The sequence below is a fragment of the Oncorhynchus masou genome, chromosome 31, assembly GCF_036934945.1.
Source record: "Oncorhynchus masou masou isolate Uvic2021 chromosome 31, UVic_Omas_1.1, whole genome shotgun sequence".
Lineage (NCBI taxonomy): Eukaryota > Metazoa > Chordata > Actinopteri > Salmoniformes > Salmonidae > Oncorhynchus > Oncorhynchus masou.
Window position 1 is genome coordinate 79,503,182 of NC_088242.1, and position 25,769 is coordinate 79,528,950.

At 44.0% G+C, this 25,769-nt stretch overlaps 1 protein-coding gene across 2 annotated transcripts in view; it reads left to right on the plus strand.

The window, feature by feature from the left end:
- Positions 1-25,769, plus strand: part of LOC135524526 (NT-3 growth factor receptor-like) — a 317,036-nt gene that overhangs the window by 141,521 nt on the left and 149,746 nt on the right. For both annotated transcript variants that reach the window (XM_064952127.1, XM_064952128.1), the window contains exon 4: positions 14,382-14,450. In XM_064952127.1, the coding sequence (XP_064808199.1) occupies positions 14,382-14,450 (69 nt within the window). The remainder of the gene's footprint in view (positions 1-14,381; positions 14,451-25,769) is intronic.

Sequence of the window (25,769 nt, forward strand, 5' to 3'; positions counted from 1 at the left end):
TGACTGACAGATCTGGAAGAGTCTGGCTGACTGGCAGATCTGGAAGAGTCTGGCTGACTGGCAGATCTGGAAGAGTCTGGCTGACTGGCAGATCTGGAAGAGTCTGGCTGACTGGCAGATCTGGAAGAGTCTGGCTGACTGGCAGATCTGAAAGAGTCTGGCTGACTGGCGGATCTGGAAGAGTCTGGATGACTGGCAGATCTGGAAGAGTCTGGATGACTGGCAGATCTGGAAGAGTCTGATTGACTGGCAGATCTGGAAGAGTCTGGCTGACTGGCGGATCCTGGCAGACTGACGGCTCTGGCTGCTTCATGCTGACTGACGGCTCTGGCTGCTCCATGCTGATTGACAACTCTGGCGGCTTCTTGCAGACTGACAGCTCTGACTGTTCCATGCAGACTAACAGCTTTGGCAGCTCCTTGCAGACTGGCAGCTCCTTGCAGACTGGCAGCTCCTTGCAGACTGACAGCTCCTTGCAGACTGACAGCTCCTTGCAGACTGGCAGCTCCATGCAGACTGGCAGCTCTGGCTGCTCCATGCAGACTGACAGCTCTAGCTGTTCCATGCAGACTGGCAGCTCCATGCAGACTGGCAGCTCTGGCTGCTCCAAGCAGACTGACAGCTCTGGCTGCTCCATGCAGACTGGCAGCTCTAGCTGCTCCATGCAGACTGGCAGCTCTAGCTGCTCCATGCAGACCGGCAGCTCTGGCTGCTCCATGCAGACTGGCAGCTCTAGCTGCTCCATGCAGACTGGCAGCTCTGGCTGCTCCATGCAGACTGGCAGCTCAGGCTGCTCCGAACAGGCAGGAGGCTCCGGCAGCGCTGTAGATGAGGAATGCTCTAGAAGCGCTGAACAGGCGGGAGACTCCGACAGCGCAGGAGAGGCGAGGCGCAATGTAGGCCTGATGCGTGTTGCTGGCACTGGTGGTATTGGGCCGAAGAAACGCACAGGAAGCCTGGTGCGGGGAGCTGCTACCGGAGGGCTGGGTGTGGAGGTGGTACTGGATAGACCGAACCGTGCAGGCGCACTGGAGCTCTTGAGCACCGAGCCTGCCCAACCTTACCCGGTTGAATACTCTCGGTCACCCTGCCAGTGCTGCGAGGTAGAATAGCCCGCACTGGGCTATGTAGGCGAACCGGAGACACCGAGCGCAAGGCTGGTGACATGTAAGCCGGCCCAAGGAGACGCACTGGGGACCAGATGCGTAGAGCCGGCTTCATGGCATTTGGCTTGACGCTCAATCTAGCCCGGCCGATACGCGGAGCTGAAATATACCGCACCGGGCTATGCACCCGCACTGGGGAAACTGTGCGCACCACTGCATAACACGGTGCCTGCCCGGTCTCTCTAGCTCCCCGGTAAGCACAGGGAGTTTGCGCAGGTCTCCTACCTGGCGTAGCCATACTCCCTGTAAACCACCCCCCAAGAAATTTTTGGGGCTGATTCCCGGGCTTCCATTCACGTCGCCTTGCTGCCTCCTCATACCAGCGCCTCTCCGCTTTATCCGCCTTTAGTTCCTCCTTGGGGCGGCAATATTCACCAGGCTGAGCCCAGGGTCCTTTTCCGTCCAGTTCTTCCTCCCATGTCCAATTCTCCAAGTGGTGCAGCCTCTCCCACTGAAGCTGCTTCTGTTGCCTCTTCTGTGGCTCCTGCCTGTTAACACGCTGCTCGGTCCGTGTGTGGTGGGTGATTCTGTCCGTGTGTGGTGGGTGATTCTGTAACGGCGTTCTTCGTTTGTCGCAAGAAAGTCGGACCGAAATGCAGCGTGTTGGTTACTCATGTTTTTTAATGAAGAAAAACGGAACGATACATGAAATAACTAATAAATACAAAAAAAACAACAAACGGAACGTGAAACCTAAGTACAGCCTATCTGGTGAAACTACACAGAGACAGGAACAATCCCCACGAAACCCAGGCTACCTAAATACGGTTCCCTATCAGAGACAACATGAATCACCTGACTCTGATTGAGAACCTCCTCAGGCAGCCAAACCTAAACTAAACACACCCCTAATCAACCACAATCCCAATACCTACAAAAACCCCAATACGACAACACAATAACATAAACCCATGTCACACCCTGGCCTGACCAACTAATTATCTAAAACACAAAATACTAAGACCAAGGCATGACAATCTGTGTGTTTGATGAAAACTGTTTTTCTTTGAGACATAACGAGCGTATTTAATTCAAATATTTGGTTAAATGTGTGTCAAGGAGACTCCTAAGGTTTTGAAGAAAACTTTTCATTTTTCATTTCGATGGGAAGTGTGGCAGATATAAATTGATAGCCGGATGCAGGAAGCGATAGTCACAGGCAACCCCTGTGGTTTTTCTGATTATGCTTGTGAGATATTATAAATGGATGTGTCCAGGGATTCAAGAGATTGGTGTTCTTCTTATACAAAAGTTATATCGTTATATATTCTGTCCAGGCGGGTTTGAATTGAGTCAGAGTGTTTCAGTGCATAGAATTAATCTCTTTTTCACTTCTGTCAGATACTTTCCCTTCTGCAGATTTTCATCATTTCAAAGTATTGAGGAACCTTTTCAGTTGATTTTCAGTTGATTTGCAGCAGTTTCTGGCATCTGGGAATATTGTTAAAAGATATAACTATCATAACACGCGGCTCTGGGGTGTAATCTTCCATCTGTGAGGTCTTTTCACAGGTAGGAATAAACTGGTCTCATACATCAACAACACTTTTTAAACCGCCATATATATTATAATGCAAAAATAATTATGACCCTGTAATTTTAGTAATGTGTCTGTTTTTGGTAGTATCTACGCATTTTAGAGCTGCCTAATCATGTTCTGTGTTAGTGTTTTTTAGCTGTTTGTCACCCACAGGTACCATAATATTAATAAGATGCTTCTCATTGAAGGTGCCAACCGGCCCCAGTGTGTCCATGTCAGTTATGGCCACATCACCCCATGCTAACCTGCTAAGGTCTCACACCTGTTGTGTGACAAACAATAATATGTGCCATCTGAGATGCTCTATCTGGTCTAATTTTGACATCAGCAGTCCTTCCCCTCTCGGCAGATCTAAGGAACTGCCTTTGGCTTCAGACTACTGAGAGAAAAAAGCATAGAAATGAGTCCTACTGTGTGGAGTATCTGACTGCAGGCTATGTTTAATTGCCATGTTATTAACAATGGGCCCTGGTCCTCCCGTTGACTTCTTCATCTGCATTATAGATGAGGGGCTGTAGCCCCAGTGTCCCATAAACTCCTGCTCGAACCAATCAGGAGGACTCACTGCTATCAACATTCTGTGGTTATTTTTTATGCGGAGTATCATGACACACATATGCAAATGTATATGAATATCATGAATATAATACCTTATTAAAAACGCATCATTAGTATCAGCTTTTTACCTTTTCCACCCTCACTCAATGTACATTTACTCGCCTTAAGATATGCATAGTATACAGCAGCTCTACAGTGGCAATTTTAATCACCTCTGAACTGTGTTAATTGACAAGTTATAAATTCCAGAGCCAAGTGCAAATCTACCCGCCTGCTATAAAAAACCCTGCTGAGCTCTATAAGGCATGTGAAGAACATGATCAAATGTCATAAGGAACGTATTGACTCTGAACCACAAGGCTTTGTCCGCATAGCCTCTGACCTTCTCCTATGATTAATTTCTACGTTTGTCTTTCTCACTTTAAGTAACGACATGCCTGTTCCTATGTGTGTGAGGCTGCACGTCCCATTTGATGTCTGATTTGATTTATATATTTATTTGTTATTGCCTTCTCTCCCCAAATCCAATTTTAGCTGACATTTCTCATGACTGGAACGAAGAATGACCTTTGAAAAGGACACTTCCATTCCTGCATGCGGACAGGTGGTGGTGTGTTGGTGTAGGGAGGCAGACCTGGTGAAGGGGAGGCAGGTCTTAGTAATGGGGGAGGTATTGTTGCATTCATCCATCTTCCATCTCCCTCCCTCACCTACCGAGGGGCATCCCATGCCCAGGCCTGCAAGGCACCTTGGGAAGGCTTTACAGAGGAAGTGTCCGCCCCTGACCTTCATTTTGTTCAGAGAATGAATTGCACTAGGGCTTTGACTGCTCTCTCCTTAATCTCTCTCATGATCAATGCTCTGATTCAATGAGCCTAACAAAATAAACTGGCTGAGGAGCACCGGAACAGAGGGGGAGAAAAAGAGTTCCCATGTGCTATGGGTGCAATGCCTGGTTAAGAGGTAATGAAGGCTTCAAAAAGATGTAATAATTCTTCCCTCTTTATGTTAATAGGGTTCATAATCCACCCACCTCAACAGGCACCTTCACTCTTTCAACCCCCCCCTCCCCCATCACACACAACTCACTCACCACTCTCCATGTATTGTAACACAGAACACACTCAGGTTCATTGCTACATAATTAAGCAGTAAGGCCAGAGGAGGTGTGGTATATCGACTACATATTAGGGCAAAAGGCAGTTCTTGGCAACGACACAGCCAATAGCCGTGGTATATTGGCCATATACCACAAAACCCTGAGGTGCCTTATTGCCATTATATAGTGGTTACTAATTTAATTAGAGCAGTAAAAATAAATGTGTTTTCATACCCGCGGTATATACGGTCTGATATACCATGGCTGTCAAATAATCAGCCTTCAGTGCTCGAACCACCCAGTTTATAACATTACATATACACTACAGATACGGGCACTTGCATGCAAGGACACACGTACTGTAGAGTGACAGTCTGGATGCCTTGCATTTAATAAACCTACTGTACATGCTCCTATGATCAATACACACATCTATGCATGCTCACATGCTTATACATACTCATGCGTGCCTACTATACACATGCAGAAGGTAGACTGTGTCTAAACAACATGTCTTTTACTAGGGGCTCCTGCTTTTCCTCTTCCTCATCCCAGTAATTGATTCTGTCTGTGTGACAATCTGAAAGGGATTATTTGTGAGCTAAACTTCCCCAAGAGATAAGGATTCCTACAAATATTATGTTATTGTATTCCATTTTTAGACTAATGATGTGAATCTATTTATTTTCCCCTCTGAAAGGCTGCTCACAACATAGTTCCATTCCCATGTGATACCATTATCGCTACAGTATATTACTGTTACCCAGATGGAAGGTGGCTGTTAGACTGGGGAGCATCATCTTTTGATGCTGCAAAGGGCAGGTCAACAACTGCAAAAACGTTTACTAATCACTACTAACACTCTGTTGTCTAGCAGCCAGATAAAAGCCTCTCTCAACAGGCCATTTTCATGAGCACACTTTCATACAGAAACGACAGAATATTTGAAGAGTTTATTTCCAAATGCTATATCCACACATTTTTCACATTTGTATTTTTTCATCAGAAATGATTGTTTATGGGTACCTTCATGTGTGTGTAAAATATATTGGTTCTCAGATTTTTCATTCATATACTTTAATATATATATATTAAGTACTGATTTAAATGATGTATCATTTGTACAGTTCTTTAAAAAAGTTATTTGTTACATTTGACTGTGTAAAACCTAGCAGTATTACTTATTTCTCCGCGAGTGGTGCGGATATATAGTGAGTATTCAAAACACCTTCCTGATATTGAGTTTCATCCCCCTTTTGCCTTCAGAATAGCCTCAATTTGTTGGGGCATAGACTCCACAAGGTGTCAAAAGCATTCCAGAGGGATACTGGCCATGTTGGCTCCAATCCTTCCCACACAATGTTGGCTGGATGGCCTTGGGTGGTGAACCATTGTTGATACACCCCTGGAAGTTGTTGAGGTTTAAAGCAGTGTAGCAGTTCTTGACAGAAACCTGTTTGCCTGGCACCTACTGCCATATACTGGGCTCCTGAGTTACGCAGTGGTCTAAGACACTGCATCTCAGTGCAAGAGGTGTCACTGCAGTACCTGGTTCAAATTCAGGCTGCATCACATCTGGCCGTGATTGGGAGTCCCATAGGGTGGTGCGGGTTTGGCCGGGGTAGGCCATCATTGTAAATACGAATTTGTTCTTAACTGACTTGCCTAGTTAAAAATAAAAAAGACACTTCCATTTTTTGGTCTTGCCCATTCACCCTCTGAATGGCACACATGCACAATCCATGGACCCGGCGTCACCATAAACCTGAAAGCCAGCACTCCCCGATGCTTAGTTTGATGGCTTCAGGATTCTGTAAGGATCGACGCTGGAGAAGAGAAGCAGGTACAGGGAGTAGAACATTTAATATGGAACAGACATCAAACAGGACAGAGACAGCGTCAGACCAGGGTATGCCACGACAAACAAACAATCCAGGAGCCGGGAACAGAGCTTGGGAAAAGACAGATATAGGGGAGGTAATGACACGGGTGATTTAGTCCAGGTGAGTGCAATAATCGCTGATGTGTGTGACGGGGGAAGGCAGGTGTGTGTAATGATGGTGCCAGGGGTGCGTAATGCTGGGGAGCCTGGCGCCTTCGAGCGCCAGGGAGCAGGCGTGGCAAAAAGTTGGCATAGTCTCTAAAGTGAAGTCATGTTAGTCACACTTCCACCAAAATGTGCAGAAGGACTGGTGGACCAATGCATCAAACTTGGCCTTTGTTAGTTAGGATTAGGTTTAAAATCACATTTTAAGAAGAGAAATTGCGGAAATGGGCAGGGTTTAGCCATAATTACTTTGTGACTGTGTCAACAAATAATGACCAGAGGGAATATATGTTAGCAAAGGACATAGACTGATGACAAATACTGTACTTTACTCAATGAGGTCACTCCTATAAAATTCTATGGTCACTCCCACTAAGGCCAACTTTGAATGGTTGATATTCTAGGCTTATATGTGCTGTGTATACAATAGCCTGGGGACAACGTTACACCACTAAACACTTACCTTGATGAAAGCCCCCAAACATCAGGAAATTGAAATTGTTCCTCAGTAGACAACACGCACACAACAAAAATGAGCCATTCCGTGCGGTGCAGTGCCCAGTCAGGTCTTTGACACATTCCCCCACTGCCGTGCTGAAATATCAGCCACAAAATGTTGGCACCATTGTAACAGCTGGTCATCAAGCACTGGTCTCTAGCATGGGCACCAAAAATAAATACCTGTACTCCAAATCATCTTGGCTGGGTGACACACACACACAAACACAAGCATTGCAGGTCCATCAACCTATTTAAATACACACCCTACAGTAACCTGTGGACCATGAGAGAACCTTCATAAATTAGCAAAATGTTAATAACCTATTTATTGACACTTTATGTAGCATCCCGTAATACTTAGTTTGAAGTGAGACACCTTCGGTCATTCATAACACATCCATAAAGACTCTATATTGCATGACGCCGTACTTACTTTAAAGTTAGACGGCTTTGGTCATTCATAACACATACATAAATGCTTTATATCAAATGATGCTGTACTTACTATGAGGTCAGACACCTTTGTTCATTCATAACACATAAAGCCTTAATGATGTTTTAAATGTATTAACACTTAGGGAATTATCACTAACAGCTAAAACAAATAAACCTTAAAGACATCTTTAAACCATTAATTTCCTTTAATTTGTCATTTTTTTAACAATACAAATACAAGAAGTTTCAAAAAGTCCAGCAATGAAATTACATTGAACATGACACAGTGTTGTGAATAGTGTAGCTTGTCCCTGAGCTGGCAGACAAATGAACACACTGGCATTGCAATGCTCTACCAAGATGCATGACAGGGTTATAAATGCTTTATGAAGCCTCAATTTAATATGATTTATAAAGCCTTTATTAAGCTGTGCTTATGCCACCGTTTATATGGCACATGTTTATGTCATATTTGACATAGTGGGTTATTTCACATTTGACATCGGTGGTTATGTCACAGTTATGCCACATTTATGACCCCTTTCTAAAGCATGACATTTGTTGCCTCCGCAAGGCTATCAAACAAGCTAAGCGTCAGTATAGAGACAAAGTAGAGTTGCAATTCAACGGCTCAGACACGAGAGGTATGTGGCAGGGTCTACAGTCAATCACAGACTACAAAAAGAAAACCAGCCCCGTTGCGGACCACAATGTCTTGCTCCCAGACAAACTAAACAACTTCTTTGCTCGCTTTGAGGACAATACAGTGCCACCGACATGGCCTGCTACCAAAACCTGCGGACTCTCCTTCACTGCAGCCAACGTGAGTAAAACATTTAAACGTGTTAACCCTCGCAAGGCTGCTGGCCCAGACTGCATCCTTAGCCGGGTCCTCAGAGCATGCGCAGACCAGCTGGCTGGTGTGTTTATGGACATATTCAATCAATCCTATCCCAGTCTGCTGCTCCCACATGCTTCAAGAGGGCCACCATTGTTCCTGTTCCCAAGAAAGCTAAGGTAACTGAGCTAAATTACTATCTCCCCGAAGCACTCACTTCCGTCATCATGAAGTGCTTTGAGAGACTAGTCAAGAACCATATCACCTCCACCCTACCTGACACCCTAGACCCACTCCAACTTGCTTACCGCCCCAATAGGCGACCACAGACGACGCAATCGCAATCACACTGCACACTGCCCTAACCCATCTGGACAAGTGGAATACCTATGTAAGAATGTTGTTCATCGACTAGCGCTCAGCATTTAACACCATAGTACCCTCCAAACTCGTCATTAAGCTCGAGACCCTGGGTCTCGACCCCGCCCTGTGCAACTGGGTCCTGGACTTCCTGACGGGCCGCACCCAGGTGGTGAGGGTAGGAAACAACATCTCCACCCCGCTGATCCTCATCACTGGGGCCCCAAAAGGATGCGTTCTTAGCCCTCTCCTGTACACTCTGTTCACCCATGACTGTGTGGCCATGCACGCCCCCAACTCAATCATCAAGTTTGCAGACGACACTACAGTGGTAGGCTTGATTACCAACAATGAAGAGACAGCCTAGAGGCAGGAGGTGAGGGCCCTCAGAATGTGGTGTCAGGTAAATAACCTCACACTCAATGTCAACAAAACAAAGGAGATTATCATGGACTTCAGGAAACCGCATCGACGGGACAGAAGGTGGAAAGTTTTATGTTCCTTGGCGTACATATCAAGGACAAACTGAAATGGTCCACCCACACAGACAGCATGGTGAAGAAGGCGCAGCAGCTCCCAGACAAACTAAACTTCTTTGCTCGCTTTGAGGACAATACAGTGCCACCGGCCCGGCCCACTACCAAAACCTGCGGACTTTCCTTAAAACCTCTTGATATTCCCCATCCCGGATCCGGGATCGTGAATAAAGCCTCAGGCTCATTAGCATAACGCAACATTAACGATTTCTGAAAATCGCAAATAAAATGAAAATAATGCGCCTGCTCTCAAGCTTAGCCTTTTCTTAACAACACTGTCATCTCAGATTTTCAAAATATGCTTTTGAACCATAGCAAATCAATCATTTGTGTAAGAGTATTGCAAGCTAGCTTAGCATTTTGCGTAGCATTTAGCACGCAACATTTTCACAAAAACCAGATAACCAAATAAATAAAATCATTTACCTTTGAAGAGCTTCGGATGTTTTCAATGAGGAGACTCTCAGTTACATAGCAAATGTTCAGTTTTTCCTGAAAGAATCTTTGTGTAGGAGAAATCGCTCCGTTTTGTACATCACATTTGGCTACCAAACGAACCGAAAATTCAGTCACCAAAACGTCAAACTTTTTCCGAATTAACTCCATAATATCGACCGAAACATGGCAAACGTTGTTTAGAATCAATCCTCAAGGTGTTTTTTCACATATCTCTTCATTGATATGCAGTTTGTGGAAGCCTGCTTTCCCCTCAGAATCGCATGGAAAAATACCAGCAGCTGAAAATGACGCACCAATTTCGACGGAGGACACCGGGCAGACACCTGGAAAATGTAGTCTCTTATGGTCAATCTTCCAATGATATGCCTACAAATACGTCACAATGCTGCAGACACCTTGGGGAAACGACAGAAAGGGCAGGCTCATTCCTCTCGCATTCACAGCCATATAAGGAGACAATGGAAAACGGAGCCTCAAAAATCCTGCTGATTTCCTGGTTGCCGTTTCATCTTGGTTTTGCCTGTAGCTCCCGTTCTAGGGCACCCACAGACAATATCTTTGCAGTTCTGGAAAATTCAGAGTGTTTTCTTTCCAAAGCTATCAATTATATGCATAGTCGAGCATCTTTTTGTGACAAAATATCTTGTTTAAAACGGGAACGTTTTTCATCCAAAAATGAAATAGCGCCCCCAGAGTTTCAAGAGGTTAACTGCAGGCAATGTGAGTAAAACATTTTAACATGTTAACCCTCACAAGGCCGGCATCCCTAGCTGTGTCCTCAGAGCATGCACAGACCAGCTGGCTGGTGTGTTTACAGACATATTCAATCAATCCTATCCCAGTCTGCTGTTCCCACATGCTTCAAGAGGGCCACCATTGTTCCTGTTCCCAAGGAAGCTAAGAGGCGCAGCAGCGCCTCTTCAACCTTAGGAGGCTGAAGAAATGTGGCTTGTCACCAAAAACACACACTTCTACAGATGCACAATCGAGAGCATCCTGTTGGGCTGTATCACCGGCAGGTACGGCAACTGCTCCACCCACAACCGTAAGGCTCTCCAGAGGGTAGTGAGATCTGCACAACGCATCACCGGGGGCAAACTACCTGCCCTCCAGGACACCTACACCACCCGATGTCACAGGAAGGCCAAAAAGATTGTCAAGGACAACAACCACCCGAGCCACTGCCTGTTCGCCCCACTATCATCCAGAAGGCGAGGTCAGTACAGGTGCATCAAAGCGGGAACCGAGATTCTGAAAAACAGCTTCTATCTCAAGGCCATCAGACTGTTAAACAGCCATCACTAATATCTCTAGCCACTTTAATAATTACAATTTGGATGTAATAAATGTATCACTTGCCACTTTAAACAATGCCACTTTATTTAATGTTTACATACCCTACATTCCTCATCTCATATGTATAAACAGTACTCTATACCATCTACTGCATCTTGCCTATGCCGTTCGGCCATCGCTCATCCATATATTTTTACGTACATATTATTTTTAATTCCTTTACACTTGTGTGTATAAGGTAGTTGTTGTGAAATTGTTAGATTACTTGTTAGATATTACTGCATGGTCGGAACTAGAAGCACAAGCATTTCGCTACACTCACATTAACATCTGCTAACCATGTGTATGTGACAAATAAAATTGGATTTGATTTGTTTATCGATGATTTGTAACACATTTATGTAGTATTTATAATGGCTTTATGAAGCCTTTATAAGCTGCATGTCATTTCTTTAAACAATAAAAGCACATTTGTAAAAATATCTGACAACGGATACATTGAATGGAACTCTTGATTTTCATCTAATTCCAGTGTTTATAATTGTCCTTCTCAGTGCAGTCTGTAGAATTCCCATTTCTCATTAGTGTTTCACCATCCTCAGGGGGGCGGTGAGGTTTGACAGACAGACAGAGGGACAGACAGACATAATATTTTTGCTGGCTGGGCTGGCTCTGGCTGCATGTTCTTTTCTTACCACTGGTCTCTTAATACAGGGTTTCCCAAACTCGGTCCTGGGGCCTGCCCTGGGTCCATGTTTTGGTTTTTGCCCTAGCCCTGCACAGCTTATTCAAACAACAAACTCATCATCGAGCTTTGATTATTTAAATCAGCTGTGTAGTGCTAGGGGGGGAAAAACGAAACAGGCACCCAGGGCAGGTCCCAGGATCGAGTTTGGGAAACCCTATCCTAATACACAGTGTCCAGATGAACTCCTCCTTTGTGTGCCAAGAATAATAACATGTAGGAAAAAAACACTCGGCCCCTACTAGTCCCTGTGGATGCAGCTTTAATAATCTCATTTTCAATTTAATGAGGTGATTAGAATGCCAGGGGCCAGGGGTGCACAGGAATGTGTTATGGAGGAAGCTAACAACATCCTGAGTCCTCCTGGTGTCTTGGTGCTGCAGTCCTCCTGACTCCTGCAGCTTGGGGATTAGTTACAGTTGTCTCTGGAGACTTGGCTCGATGCAGCTCCTGTAATACCGGGTCAGATGCCCTGGTGGTCCCAGGTCCTCCCTCTACTAAAGAAGACAGTGCACCACACAGCGCCGTGGATTTGGGGAGAGAAGGCAATAACAAATAAATATAGAAATCAAATCAGACCGTGCCACAAATCCGTGTCACAAAGCTTTTGCTTTGCCATGGAAACAGGCATGTGCAGCAGCATAGCAGTGTTTAGTAGTGTTAGCGTATCGTGATCCCTATTCACCCAACCACCAGCTGAAGGACTAGCCAAGGAGGCACATTAAGCAGCATGGGCATGTCTCTCTGAAATGTAAGGAAAGATTGTGTGCTATTCTGATTGTAGTATTTTGATGCAATTAACCTGGACAGACCTTTTTCCTGTTAGACCAAACCATAAAGCACATAAAAAACATAGGCTACCCATGGATCAAGTATTCCATAACATATCTAATAATGGTATTGAATGGTATTAATGGGAAGATTTCCCATATCTTAACCTGAAATTTACCCCCTTCTCCTAAAAGGGTGCTCTCATTCAGTATCCCTCAATGATTGAGGTAAATAGAAAATGGTACAGACTCGGTCTACCGCAACCCAGTGATATTAAATCCTTGAAATGGAGTGAATGAGTACCCACTGCAGGGAGAAGGTGTGTGTGTGTGATGGGGATTGGGCTGTAGTGTGGGGCACAGGCAGCCAGCCCTCAGCTGGGTAATTTGACTCTCCGTATCCTCTAGCTGAATTAGTCACAGTGGCTGCTGAAGAGCCTCCTGTGCCTAACCAATTGAGGCCGGCTTCTTACCCGTAATGACGGATACTGAGCTTATTCTACCTACCGCCAGGTCCCAGATAGGGTTGGATTTAGTGTGAAGTGGGATGATTTCATCTCTATTTGTGAAACTAGCCTGAACTGCCTATGCTGCTGTATATCTCACTGTCCATGGTGCTGAAGTAAGAGCATATTAGGGCTGTGTATGAAAATGGCAGCTGTCCATGGTCCTGTAATAGAGAGGAGCAGGTAAGGAGTATGCACTGTATATTATACAGCAATATGGACTATGGACAGCACTGATAGATACTCCTGTGCCCATAGTTCTGTATACTGAGGGAAGGTCAGCGTTGTCTCAGAGGTCTTGCACTGTCAATGGTCCTATAAAGAGAGACTACTGAGAGGTGTATGTGTTGTAGTCCCTCACTGTCCATGGTGCTGCAGAGCAGAGCAGCAGAGGGGACAGGTCAGTGACAGACAGGCAGCTAGGCAGCAGTCCCCCGGTCCCCAGGGCCAGACAAGTGGTAAGAATGCTGTGGAATGCATTGATTATCTGTCAGCCAGGTCTGCTAGGATCTAACCAGGGCAGTGTTAGGGTATTAAGTATCTGAAGTATTCAATGAATATTGATAATGAGGGGCGGTTCGTTATGCTCCACTGTTAGTGATTCAGCCCCTGGTGCTCACTGTCTCTTCACAGAGAAGGGTAGGAGTGGGCTTGGGTGAATGATCCCTAGTGGGCTTCCCACTGTGTTAGTTTGATGGTGCAATGTTTTCACATCATTGCATTGTGCTTGAGCATAGCCTCGTATGTCAGGCTGTAGCATATCATTTTTCACTTCTGTAAGTTCACACCTTTTCGAATTGTAAGTCGCTGTGGATAAGAGCATCTGTTAAATGACAAAAAAATACAAAAATACATGGTTATCAGCTGAAGCTCCCTCTGCAGAATACAAACAGATCATTTGGTGGGCCACTCACTCTCCCTCTGCAGAATACAAACAGATCATTTGGTGGGCCTCTCCTTCTGCAGAATACAAACAGATAATTTGGTGGGCCACTCAATCTCCCTCTGCAGAATACAAACAGATCATCTGGACGGCCACTCACTCTCCCTCTGCAGAATACAAACAGATCCCATTGTGGGACACTCCCTCTCCCTCTGCAGAATACAAACAGATCCCTTTGTGGGACACTCACTCTCCCACTGCAGAATAAAAACAGATCCCTTTGTGGGACACTCCCTCTCCCTCCACAGAATACTTCCATTTCAGGGTTTACCATCTTGGAGCGGTGCTCTGGTGATTACATGCCTTATCTGCTTTTCAGCCACCTTCTTTGTATTGGATTTGAAGGCCTCAGGTCCTCGCTGTCTCTATTTAATTTGTTGTCTTGAAAATGACCAAGTCTGTCTTTATTGGATTGTCAGGGCTACTCCGTTCCCTCCAGCACCACTTATTCCCTGATGATTTTTCAGTTTGTTTTATTTGTGCTTTGTCTTTTCTCAGATACTGTTTTCTTCATCAGCCTCGACCACACAGTCCAGCACTAACACATTTATCATGTGTTTTCTCTCTCCCTCTCTTCTACAGAAACTTATCGAAGAACCCTCTGACCACATTATCATGGCAACTCTTCCAGAATCTGCAACTCTTCGAGCTGTAAGTTTGTATACAATTATCATCTTGTTTTATGGACTTGTGCACCTATAAAAACTTTCATAAAAACCTGATATATATGTGTGCAACCTACCTTCATTGTTTCCAAATGGATTCCCATCTACCTCCATTAGAAGCCAAACAACAATTAACCTAAAAAAAAACATTGGAAGAGACAAACAACCCTATAGTCCCTGCATCATGGATGTTGATTTAATGGATGTGACATAAAAGTGTGCAACTTGGAGAGGTCCAGGCCGGGTGATCCTCTAGCCCAGAGTGTCTTGTTTGTCCAAAAACATACCAGCAATCAGTGTGTTTATAACCTGAATCTTATAGTTGTTTGGGCTACTTTCCTCCCTCCCAGTAGAAGACATAAAATGTAATCTAGGGTTGAGATGGCCGTCATAGAGTTATAACACATGAGCATCCCCTCCATCCTCTCCAGCCCAGGAATCAGAGTGCTTCCCCTAAATAAGAGAGCCTCAGCCAGGCCCTGACGCAGAGCAGAGAGCAGGCTTTATCATGGCTCAACCCAGCTCAGCGTGGGAAACAAAAGGACAGCAGCTGTATGGTTGTGGTTTAAATGTGGTATTTTATGTTATGGAAGCAGGGCAGCTCTTCTGAGGAGGCCCATCATCTTTTCAGGGTTGCTTGTCTAATAGTTAAAAAATACATACTTGGAAATGTAATACCAGAGTAAGAATAGCATGGAGAGCAGAGCAGCAGTTGATGAAAAGAGTTCTACTAAAACAGGTGTAAGATAAGAGGGTATGGAAAGTGTTAAGTGAAGAAGATACAAACAAGTGGCTGTTTTTAAAACACAGATTAATTATAGACTCTAGAGATGTTCATTTTCATGTGCGCTTATTGATATGGATATTCCTTTTGATACCATTATCATTGTCATTCATAGCCATTTTAGCTGTATGTGTCGTCTGAAGAGTATGGACTTTTAGAAGGATAAAGCACGAATATTTCAGACTCTTTCAGGGTCTGCTTAAAGTATTTAATCTGTAATTACTAAAACTGTTCAACAAAGGCTCAGTGATAAGCACTCGACAGCACACCTTGAACAAAGAGAATAATCTCATGAAAAGAAGATGAAACCGGTTATAAATGAGTGCCATTTCCGTGCGACCAATTGGGAACAAAGACATTGATTCATTTTTTTTATGTGGCGTAGAGCTTAACAAAAGACTAACAAAACTTAATTCAATGGATAAGAGAAACAGAGTTTATCTCCCTTTTTCTTAAATGATTTACTCTCCCATCCCCTGTGGAATGTCAGCACAATGACAAACACACTAAACACAGAAGGGCTGAGGCATGCAGATGTGCTTCTGGTCCTGTGTCTGAAATTGCACCCTATGGGCCCTGGTCAGAAGTAGTGTGCACTATATAGGGTATAAGTTGCCATTTTGGACATACCCTGTGTCTGTCTTTAATGGTGAGTGTTGGTCTGTTGGTCCTCATAGTGCCATGCTCTCTCCTGGGACCACATCTGTTGATTAAAACTAGACAGGCAGAGTGATGGCTTTTCGTTCCAGATCAGAGTGCATCAGAGTCATGCCTGTCAGTTTGAAATGGAGGTTGCTGCTTTTGTGGATGTGTTACAACTGAAGCAGTCAGACCCCTATTCACTGGTTATAAGATAACAAGTGATTGTTTTTATTATTTAAATGGAAGTAAGGGGTTTCAGGATAGCGCATGGGTCCCATGATACATTTGGCACATACAGTGCCTTGCGAAAGTATTCGGCCCCCTTGAACTTTGCGACCTTTTGCCACATTTCAGGCTTCAAACATAAAGATATAAAACTGTATTTTTTTGTGAAGAATCAACAACAAGTGGGACACAATCATGAAGTGGAACGACATTTATTGGATATTTCAAACTTTTTTAACAAATCAAAAACTGAAAAATTGGCCGTGCTAAATTATTCAGCCCCTTTACTTTCAGTGTAGCAAACTCTCTCCAGAAGTTCAGTGAGGATCTCTGAATGATCCAATGTTGACCTAAATGACTAATGATGATAAATACAATCCACCTGTGTGTAATCAAGTCTCCGTATAAATGCACCTGCACTGTGATAGTCTCAGAGGTCCGTTAAAAGCGCAGAGAGCATCATGAAGAACAAGGAACACACCAGGCAGGTCCGAGACACTGTTGTGAAGAAGTTTAAAGCAGGATTTGGATACAAAAAGATTTCCCAAGCTTTAAACATCCCAAGGAGCACTGTGCAAGCGATAATATTGAAATGGAAGGAGTATCAGACCACTGCAAATCTACCAAGACCTGGCCATCCCTCTAAACTTTCAGCTCATACAAGGAGAAGACTGATCAGAGATGCAGCCAAGAGGCCCATGATCACTCTGGATGAACTGCAGAGATCTACAGCTGAGGTGGGAGACTCTGTCCATAGGACAACAATCAGTCGTATATTGCACAAATCTGGCCTTTATGGAAGAGTGGCAAGAAGAAAGCCATTTCTTAAAGATATCCATAAAAAGTGTCGTTTAAAGTTTGCCACAAGCCACCTGGGAGACACACCAAACATGTGGAAGAAGGTGCTCTGGTCAGATGAAACCAAAATTGAACTTTTTGGCAACAATGCAAAACGTTATGTTTGGCGTAAAAGCAACACAGCTCATCACCCTGAACACACCATACCCACTGTCAAACATGGTGGTGGCAGCATCATGGTTTGGGCCTGCTTTTCTTCAGCAGGGACAGGGAAGATGGTTAAAATTGATGGGAAGATGGATGGAGCCAAATACAGGACCATTCTGGAAGAAAACCTGATGGAGTCTGCAAAAGACCTGAGACTGGGACGGAGATTTGTCTTCCAACAAGACAATGATCCAAAACATAAAGCAAAATCTACAATGGAATGGTTAAAAAAAAATAAACATATCATAAAAACATAACATAAAAAAATAAACATATCCAGGTGTTAGAATGGCCAAGTCAAAGTCCAGACATGAATCCAATCGAGAATCTGTGGAAAGAACTGAAAACTGCTGTTCACAAATGCTCTCCATCCAACCTCACTGAGCTCGAGCTGTTTTGCAAGGAGGAATGGGAAAAAAATTCAGTCTCTCGATGTGCAAAACTGATAGAGACATACCCCAAGCGACTTACAGCTGTAATCGCAGCAAAAGGTGGCGCTACAAAGTATTAACTTAAGGGGGGTGAATAATTTTGAACGCCCAATTTTTCAGTTTTTGATTTGTTAAAAAAGTTTGATATATCCAATAAATGTCGTTCAACTTCATGATTGTGTCCCACTTGTTGTTGATTCTTCACAAAAAAACACGGTTTTATATCTTTATGTTTGAAGCCTGAAATGTGGCAAAAGGTCGCAAAGTTCAAGGGGGCCGAATACTTTCGCAAGGCACTGTACATGTGCTGGGAGATATTCACATAAGATGCAGTCATTTGTTGTAATCAATGCTGCAGAAGGCATACAGTTGCTTAATCTCCTCGAAGGCAAAAATGGCCTAATTGTTTTGCCATTGTAAAATACTTGTTGTTACAGACCTCAGACACATTGGTGCCATACTTGCACAAAATGTGCCTCAACCAATTACAATTGTAGATTTGCTTGCGTGTGAAAGAACGCTACATTGTAGCTGATCTCCTTCATCCACTTCAACAAATTTGCATGATTTAAGTTGATCTTTGAGGTCCAGTAGTGAATAGGGCCTTGAACCCACTGTTACTGTGCCCCGAAGATTCACAGTTAACCAGTTTAGTGGTGTATGCCACCTGGTAGTGATTGTAATGGAGGTACATGACAGTTATTTGACAAGACCAACATCTTTTTTTCACCTTTATTTAACCAGGTAGGCCAGTTGAGAAAAAGTGCGACCTGGCCAAGATAAAGCAAAGCAGTGTGACATAAACAACAACACAGAGTTACACATGGGATAAACAAACATACAGTCAATAACACAATAGAAAGGTATATATACAGTTTCTACAAATGTAGTAAGATTAGGGAGGTAAGGCAATAAATAGGCCATAGTAGTGAAATAATTACAATTTAGCAATTAAACACTGGTGATAGGTGTGCAGAAGATTAATGTGCAAGTAGAGATACCGGGGTGCAAAGGAGAAAAATATTAATAACAGTACGGGGATGAGGTAGTTGGGTGTGCTATTTACAGATGGGCTGTGTACAGGTGCAATGATCTGTATGCTGCCCTGACAGCTGATGCTTAAAGTTAGCGAGGGAGATATAAGACTCCAGTTTCAGTGATTTTTGCAATTCATTCCAGTCATTGGCAGCAGAGAACTGTAAGAAAAGGCGGCCAAAGGAGGAGTTGGCTTTGGGGATGACCAGTGAAATATACCTGCTGGAGCGCATGCTATGGGTGGGTGCTGCCATGGTGACCAGTGATATGAGATAAGGCGGGACTTTACCTAGCAAAGACTTATAGATGACCTGGAGCCAGTGGGGTTTGGCGACGAATATGAAGTGAGGGCCAGCCAATGAGAGCAGACAGGTCGCAGTGATGGGTGGTATATGGAGCTTTGGTGACAAAACGGATGGCACTGTGATAGACTACATCAAATTTGCTGAGTAGAGTGTTGAAGGATGCTTTGTTACGAAATAGGAAGCCAATTCTAGATTTAATTTTGGATTGGAGATGCTTAATGTGAGTCTGGAAGGAGAGTTTACAGTCTCACCAGACACCTAGGTATTTGTAGTTGTCCACATATTCTAAGTCAGAACCGTCTGTCCAGAGTAGTCATGCTAGACGGGCGGGTGCAGGCAGCGATCAGTTGAAGAGCATGCATTTCATTTTACTTGCATTTAAGAGCAGCTGGAGGCCATGGAATGAGTGTTGTATGGCGTTGAAGCTCGTCTGGAGGTTGGTTAACCTCTTGTGACACCCCATCCCGTGAAAGGGACCGTTGTCATCATCTGACACTAATTAGCATAACGCAACGGACATGAATCTTCCTAGAAAATCTTCCTATTCATGAAAATCACAAGTGAAATATATTGGAACACAGCTTAGCCTTTTGGTAATCACCCTGTCATCTCAGATTTTCAAAATATGCTTTATAGCCAAAGCTAGACAAGCATTTGTGTAAGTTTATCGATAGCCTAGCATAGCATTATGCCTTGCTAGCAGCAGGCAACCTTGTCACGAAAATCAGAAAAGCAATTAAATTAAATTATTTACCTTTGATGAACTTCGGATGTTTTCACTCACGAGACTCCCAGGTAGAGAGCCAAAGTTCATTTTTTCCCAAAAGATTATTTTTGTAGGCGAAATAGCTCCGTTTGTTCTTCATGTTTGGCTGAGAAATCGACCGGAAATTGAGGTCACGACAACGCTGAAAAATATTCCAAATTAGCTCCATAATATCGACAGAAACATGGCAAACGTTGTTTAGAATCAATCATCAAGGTGTTTTTCAAATATCTATTCGATGATATATCCACCGGGACAATTGGTTTCTCAGTAGAAGCGATTGGAATAATGGCTACCTCTGAACTTTACGCAAGATTTTCTCCAGGAGCATCATGTGACCACTTGCGCAATGTAGCCCCCTACAGGTATTCTTCAACATAAATGCGTAAAACTTCATCACAATGCTGTAGACACCTTGGGGAATACGTAGAAAGCTGGTTCATAGCACATTCACAGCTCAATGGGGACTCATTTGCACGCAGCGCTTTCAAAATATGGGGCACTTCCGGATTGTATTTTTCTCAGGCTTTCGCCTGCAACATCATTTCTGTTATACTCACAGACAATATCTTTACAGTTTTGGAAAAGGTAGAGTGTTTTCCATCCAAAGCTGTCTTATATGCATATTCTAGCATCTAGCATCTTGTCCTGACAAAACAAAATAAAATGAAAATACTGCCCCTAGAGTCACAACAGTTTAACACAGTGTCCAAAGAAGGGCCAGAAGTATACAGAATGGTGTCGTTTTGCGTAGAGGTGGATCAAAGAATCACCAGCAGCAAGAGCGACATCATTGATGTCAAATCAAATCAAATCAAATTTATTTATATATTTATATAGCCCTTCGTACATCAGCTGATATCTCAAAGTGCTGTACAGAAACCCAGCCTAAAACCCCAAACGGCAAGCAATGCAGGTATAGAAGCACGGTGGTTAGGAAAAACTCCCTAGAAAGGCCAAAACCTAGGAAGAAACCTAGAGAGGAACCAGGCTATGTGGGGTGGCCAGTCCTCTTCTGGCTGTGCCGGGTAGAGATTATAACAGAACATGGCCAAGATGTTCAAATGTTCATAAATGACCAGCATGGTCGAATAATAATAAGGCAGAACAGTTGAAACTGGAGCAGCAGCACGGTCAGGTGGACTGGGGACAGCAAGGAGTCATCATGTCAGGTAGTCCTGGGACATGGTCCTAGGGCTCAGGTCCTCTGAGAGAGAGAAAGAAAGAGAATTAGAGAGAGCATATGTGGGGTGGCCAGTCCTCTTCTGGCTGTGCCGGGTGGAGATTATAACAGAACATGGCCAAGATGTTCAAATGTTCATAAATGACCAGTATGGTCGAATAGTAATAAGGCAGAACAGTTGAAACTGGAGCAGCAGCACGGCCAGGTGGACTGGGGACAGCAAGGAGACATCATGTCAGGTAGTCCTGGGGCATGGTCCTAGGGCTCAGGTCCTCCGAGAGAGAGAAGGAGAGAATTAGAGAACGCACACGTATATTCACACAGGACACCGAATTGGACAGGAGAAGTACTCCAGATATAACAAACTGACCCCAGCCTCCCGACACATAAACTACTGCAGCATAAATACTGGAGGCTGAGACAGGAGGGGTCAGGAGACACTGTGTCCGAGGACACCCCCGGACAGGGCCAAACAGGAAGGATATAACCCCACCCACTTTGACAAAGCACAGCCCCCACACCACTAGAGGGATATCTTCAACCACCAACTTACCATCCTGAGACAAAGCTGATGTATACAGAGAAAAGAGTCGGCCGGAGAATTCAACCCTGTGGCACCCACATAGAGACTGCCAGAGGTCCGGACAACAGGCCCTCCGATTTGACACACTGAACTCTACCTGAGAAGTAGTTGGTGAACAAGGCGAAGAAGTCTTTTGAGAAACCATGGCTGTTGAGTCTGCCGATAAGAATGCGGTGACTGACAGAGTCGAAAGCTTTGGCCAGGTCGATGAAGATGGCTGCACAGTATTGTCTTTTTTTCGATGGCAGTTATGATATCGTTTAGGACCTTGAGCGTGGCTGAGGTGCACACATGACCGGCTCGTAAACCAGGTTGTATAGCGGAGAGGGTACAGTGGGATTCGAAATGGTCGGTGATCTGTTTGTTAACTTGGCTTTTGAAGACTTTAGAAAGGCAGGGCAGGATGGATATAGGTCAGTATCAGTTTGGGTCTAGAGTGTCTCCCCCTTTGAAGAGGGGGATGACCGTGGCAGCTTTCCAATATTTAGGGATATTTAGGGATTTAGGGATCTCAGACGATACAAAAGAGTAGTTGAACAGTCTAGTAATAGGGGTTGCAACAATTGCTGTGGATACTTTTAGAAAGAGAAGGTCCAGATTTCTAGCTCAGCTGATTTGTAAGGGTCCAGATTTTTCTGCTCTTTCAGAACATCACCTATCTGGATTTGGGTGATAGAGAAATGGGGGATCTTGGGCAAGTTGCTGTGGGGGGTGCAGAGCTGTTGACCAGGGGGAGGAGTAGCCAGGTGGAAAGCACAGCCAGCCGTAGAAAAATGCTTATTGAAATTCTCGAAATTCTCAAGTAGATTGGTCACGAAAGTCAGAAAAGCAATAAATTAAATTGCTTACCTTTGATGATATTTGGATATTTGCACTCACGAGACTCCCAGTTACACAATAAATGTTTCTTTTGTTCCATAAAGATTATTTTTATATCCAAAAGACCTCCATTTGTTTGGCGCGTTATGTTCAGAAATCCACAGGCTCGAGCTGTCACGACATCGCAGACGAAAATTCCAAATAGTGTCCGTAATGTTCACAGAAACATGTAAAATGTTTTTTTTATAATCAATCCTCAGGTTGTTTTTACAATATATAATCGATAATATATCAACCGGGACTATAGCTTTGTCAATGGGAGAGAGAGACACAATGGCTGCTCCAAACTTTTGCACAAGCAAAACTCTGGGGACACCCAGCTATACACTGACGCGATGTGATCTTTCTCGCTCATTTTTCAAAATTAAAAGCCTGAAATTATGTCTAAAGACTATTCACAACATGGGGAAGACATGGGACAAGGAATCTGATTGATATCCCTTTAAATGGAGGGAAGGCATTCAATGGAACATGGAGCTTTCAAAATAGAGGCCACTTCCTGGTTGAATTTTCCTCAGGTTTTTGCCTGCAGTATCAGTTCTGTTATACTCACAGACAATATTGTGACAGTTTTGGAAACTTTAGAGTGTTTTCTATCCTAATCTGACAATGATATGCATATTCTAGATTCTGGGCCTGAGAAATAGGCAGTTAAATATGGGTACGTTTTTCATCCAAAAATCTAAATACTGCCTCTACACTCAAAAGGTTTAAGGTACAACCAGGCATTCTCTACTGACGGGATGATGTCAATATCCTTCCAGGATACCCGGGCCAGATTGATCAGAAAGATCTGCTCGCTGAAGTGTTTTAGGGAGCATTTGACAGTGATGAGGGGTGGTCGTTTGACCGTGGACCCATTACGGACGCAGGCAATGACGCAGGCAGTGATCACTGAGATGTATATAGACTGCAGAGGTGTATATAGAGGGCAGGTTGGTCAGCATGATATCTATGAGGGTTCCCGTGTTTACGGATTTAGGTTTGTACCTGGTAGGTTCCATGATAATTTGTGTGAGATTGAGGGAATCTAGCTTAGATTGTAGGACGGCCGTTAAGCATATCCCAGTTTAGGTCACCTAACAGTACAAACTCTGAAGATAAATGGGGGACAATTAATTAACATATGGTGTCCAGGGCACCGTTGGGGGCTGAGGGTGGTCTATAACAAGCAGAAACAGTGATAGAATTATTTCTGGAATTTTGGATTTTTAAAAGTAGAAGCTGGAGCTGTTTGTGCACAGACCTGGATAGCATGACAGAACTCTGCAGGCTATCTCTGCAGTAGATGGCAATTCCACCCCTTTTGGCAGTTCTATCTTGGCGGAAAATGTTGTAGTTGGGGATGGAAATTTCCGAATTTTTGGTGGCCTTCCTAAGACAAGTTTCAGAGACAGCTAGGACATCAGGGTTGGCGGAGTGTGCTAAAGCAGTGAATAAAATAAATTTAGGGAGGAGGCTTCTGATGTTAACATGCATGAAACCAAGGCTTTTATGGTTACAGAAGTCAAATGATAGCACCTGGGGAATAGGAGTGGAACTTGGTGCTACAGGGCCTGGGTTAACCTCTACATCACTAGAGGAGCAGAGGAGGAGTAGGATAAGGGTACGGCTAAAGGCTATAAGAACTGGTCGTCTAATGCGTTGGGGACAGAGAATAAAAGAAGCAGATTTCTGAGCGTTGTAGAATGGATTCAAGGCATAATGTACAGACAAGGGTATGGTAGCATCTGTGCATACTGTGGAGGTAAACCAAGGCGTTGAGTGACGATGTGAGAGGTTTTGTCTCTCGAGGCACCAGTTAAGCCAGGTGAGGTCTCCGCATGTGTGTGGGTTGGGCTAAAATAGCTATCTAAGGCATTTTGAGCGGAAATGAGGGTTCAACAGTGAAATAAAATAATAAGAACTAGCCGAGGCTGCAGTAGACAAGGCATATTGACATTAGAGAGAGGCATAATGCGATCACAGGTGTTAATCAGGAGCGCAAAGACAACAACGGTAAATGGCAATGAATGGGCAGAGCAGGTCAGTTAGGTACATATAGAACCTGAGTTTGAGGCTGGGGCCGACAGGTAATGATGAGGTACAGTGTTATTGAAACAGTCCAGGGGGCATCAGCTGTGTAGCCGAGTGATCATAGGGTCAAAAGAGCAGCAATACGTGAGTCAGGGTGCCGTTCAGTAGTCACTACTATGTTAGGTGAGCAGGGGACACAGCGTTCAGAAAAGCTAGCGGGCCAGGGATAGTAGATGGTTCTTCGGCGACATCGATCACGTCGGCAGTCCAGTCGTGATCGAGCAGCGGGGCTCCGTGTCGACAATAAAAGGTCCAGGCCAATTGGCAAAGGAGGTATTGTAACCCTAGAATTAGCTGGTATATGGGCCTAGCTCGAGGCTAGCTCAATGCTAGCTGGTGCTTGCTTCGGGACAGAGGCATTAGCTAACAATAGCAGATCTGTACCACATTGGGTGAGGCGGGTTGCAGGAAAGTATTTTTAGTTTGTAGATAGTAAGTGAGATTAAGATATATACGAAAAAGGCCGGCTATTTACATGGGAAAAAACAAAGACAAATACACGTCATACAAAATGGGTAGCCTAGTGGTTAGAGCGTTGGACTAGTAACCAGAAGGTTGTGAGTTCAAACCCCCGAGCTGACAAGGTACAAATCTGTCGTTCTGCCCCTGAACAGGCAGTTAACCCACTGTTCCCAGGCCGTCATTGAAAATAAGAATTTGTTCTTAACTGACTTGCCTGGTAAAAGTTATGAAATAATAAATAAAAATACTGCAATGTCATCTTGCAAAAATTGGATGGATGTGTGTGAAACAGATGAGCAAAAGACGTGGGATTTATTCTTATGCTAAAAATTGCCTCTTGAATTGTGTCTAACGTTATTAGCTAGTAGCCTAGCCGAGGATGCATGATTAAAAAGATTTATAGACATTTACACAAATACGCATGATCATGCCATTTTGGCACTCTACACTTGAGGCAGACCAAGAGGAACAAAAGTAAACTATGAATATGGTTTAAAATATTCCTCTTGGGGTCAAGTTGTCCTATTTTAAGAAATGCCATTGGTTGGTGGATATAAAGATCTTTGATAGGCTGATGCGGAAATCTGTGAAATCACTGTCAGCATAGGGCTAACGTGTGCTAGGTTATCTGATGGAGCACAAACTGGTTGAATCAACAATGTTTCCACATAATTTCAATGAAATTACATTGAACCAACATGGATTATACGTTGAATTGACGTTTGTGGACAGTTACAATGTAGCGTTCTGTCACATGCAACTATGTCTACAATTGTAATTTGCTGCTGTGCATTTTGAGACGGAGGTCCAGGTTAAACAAACCTTTTCTAATATTCGCAAGAATGGACCCATTGCGTTACAGCATGAAGCCTCCAGTCTAACGCTGCTGAACCTTGTTGTTTCACTGACTGCTTCTGTGTGCATGGTTT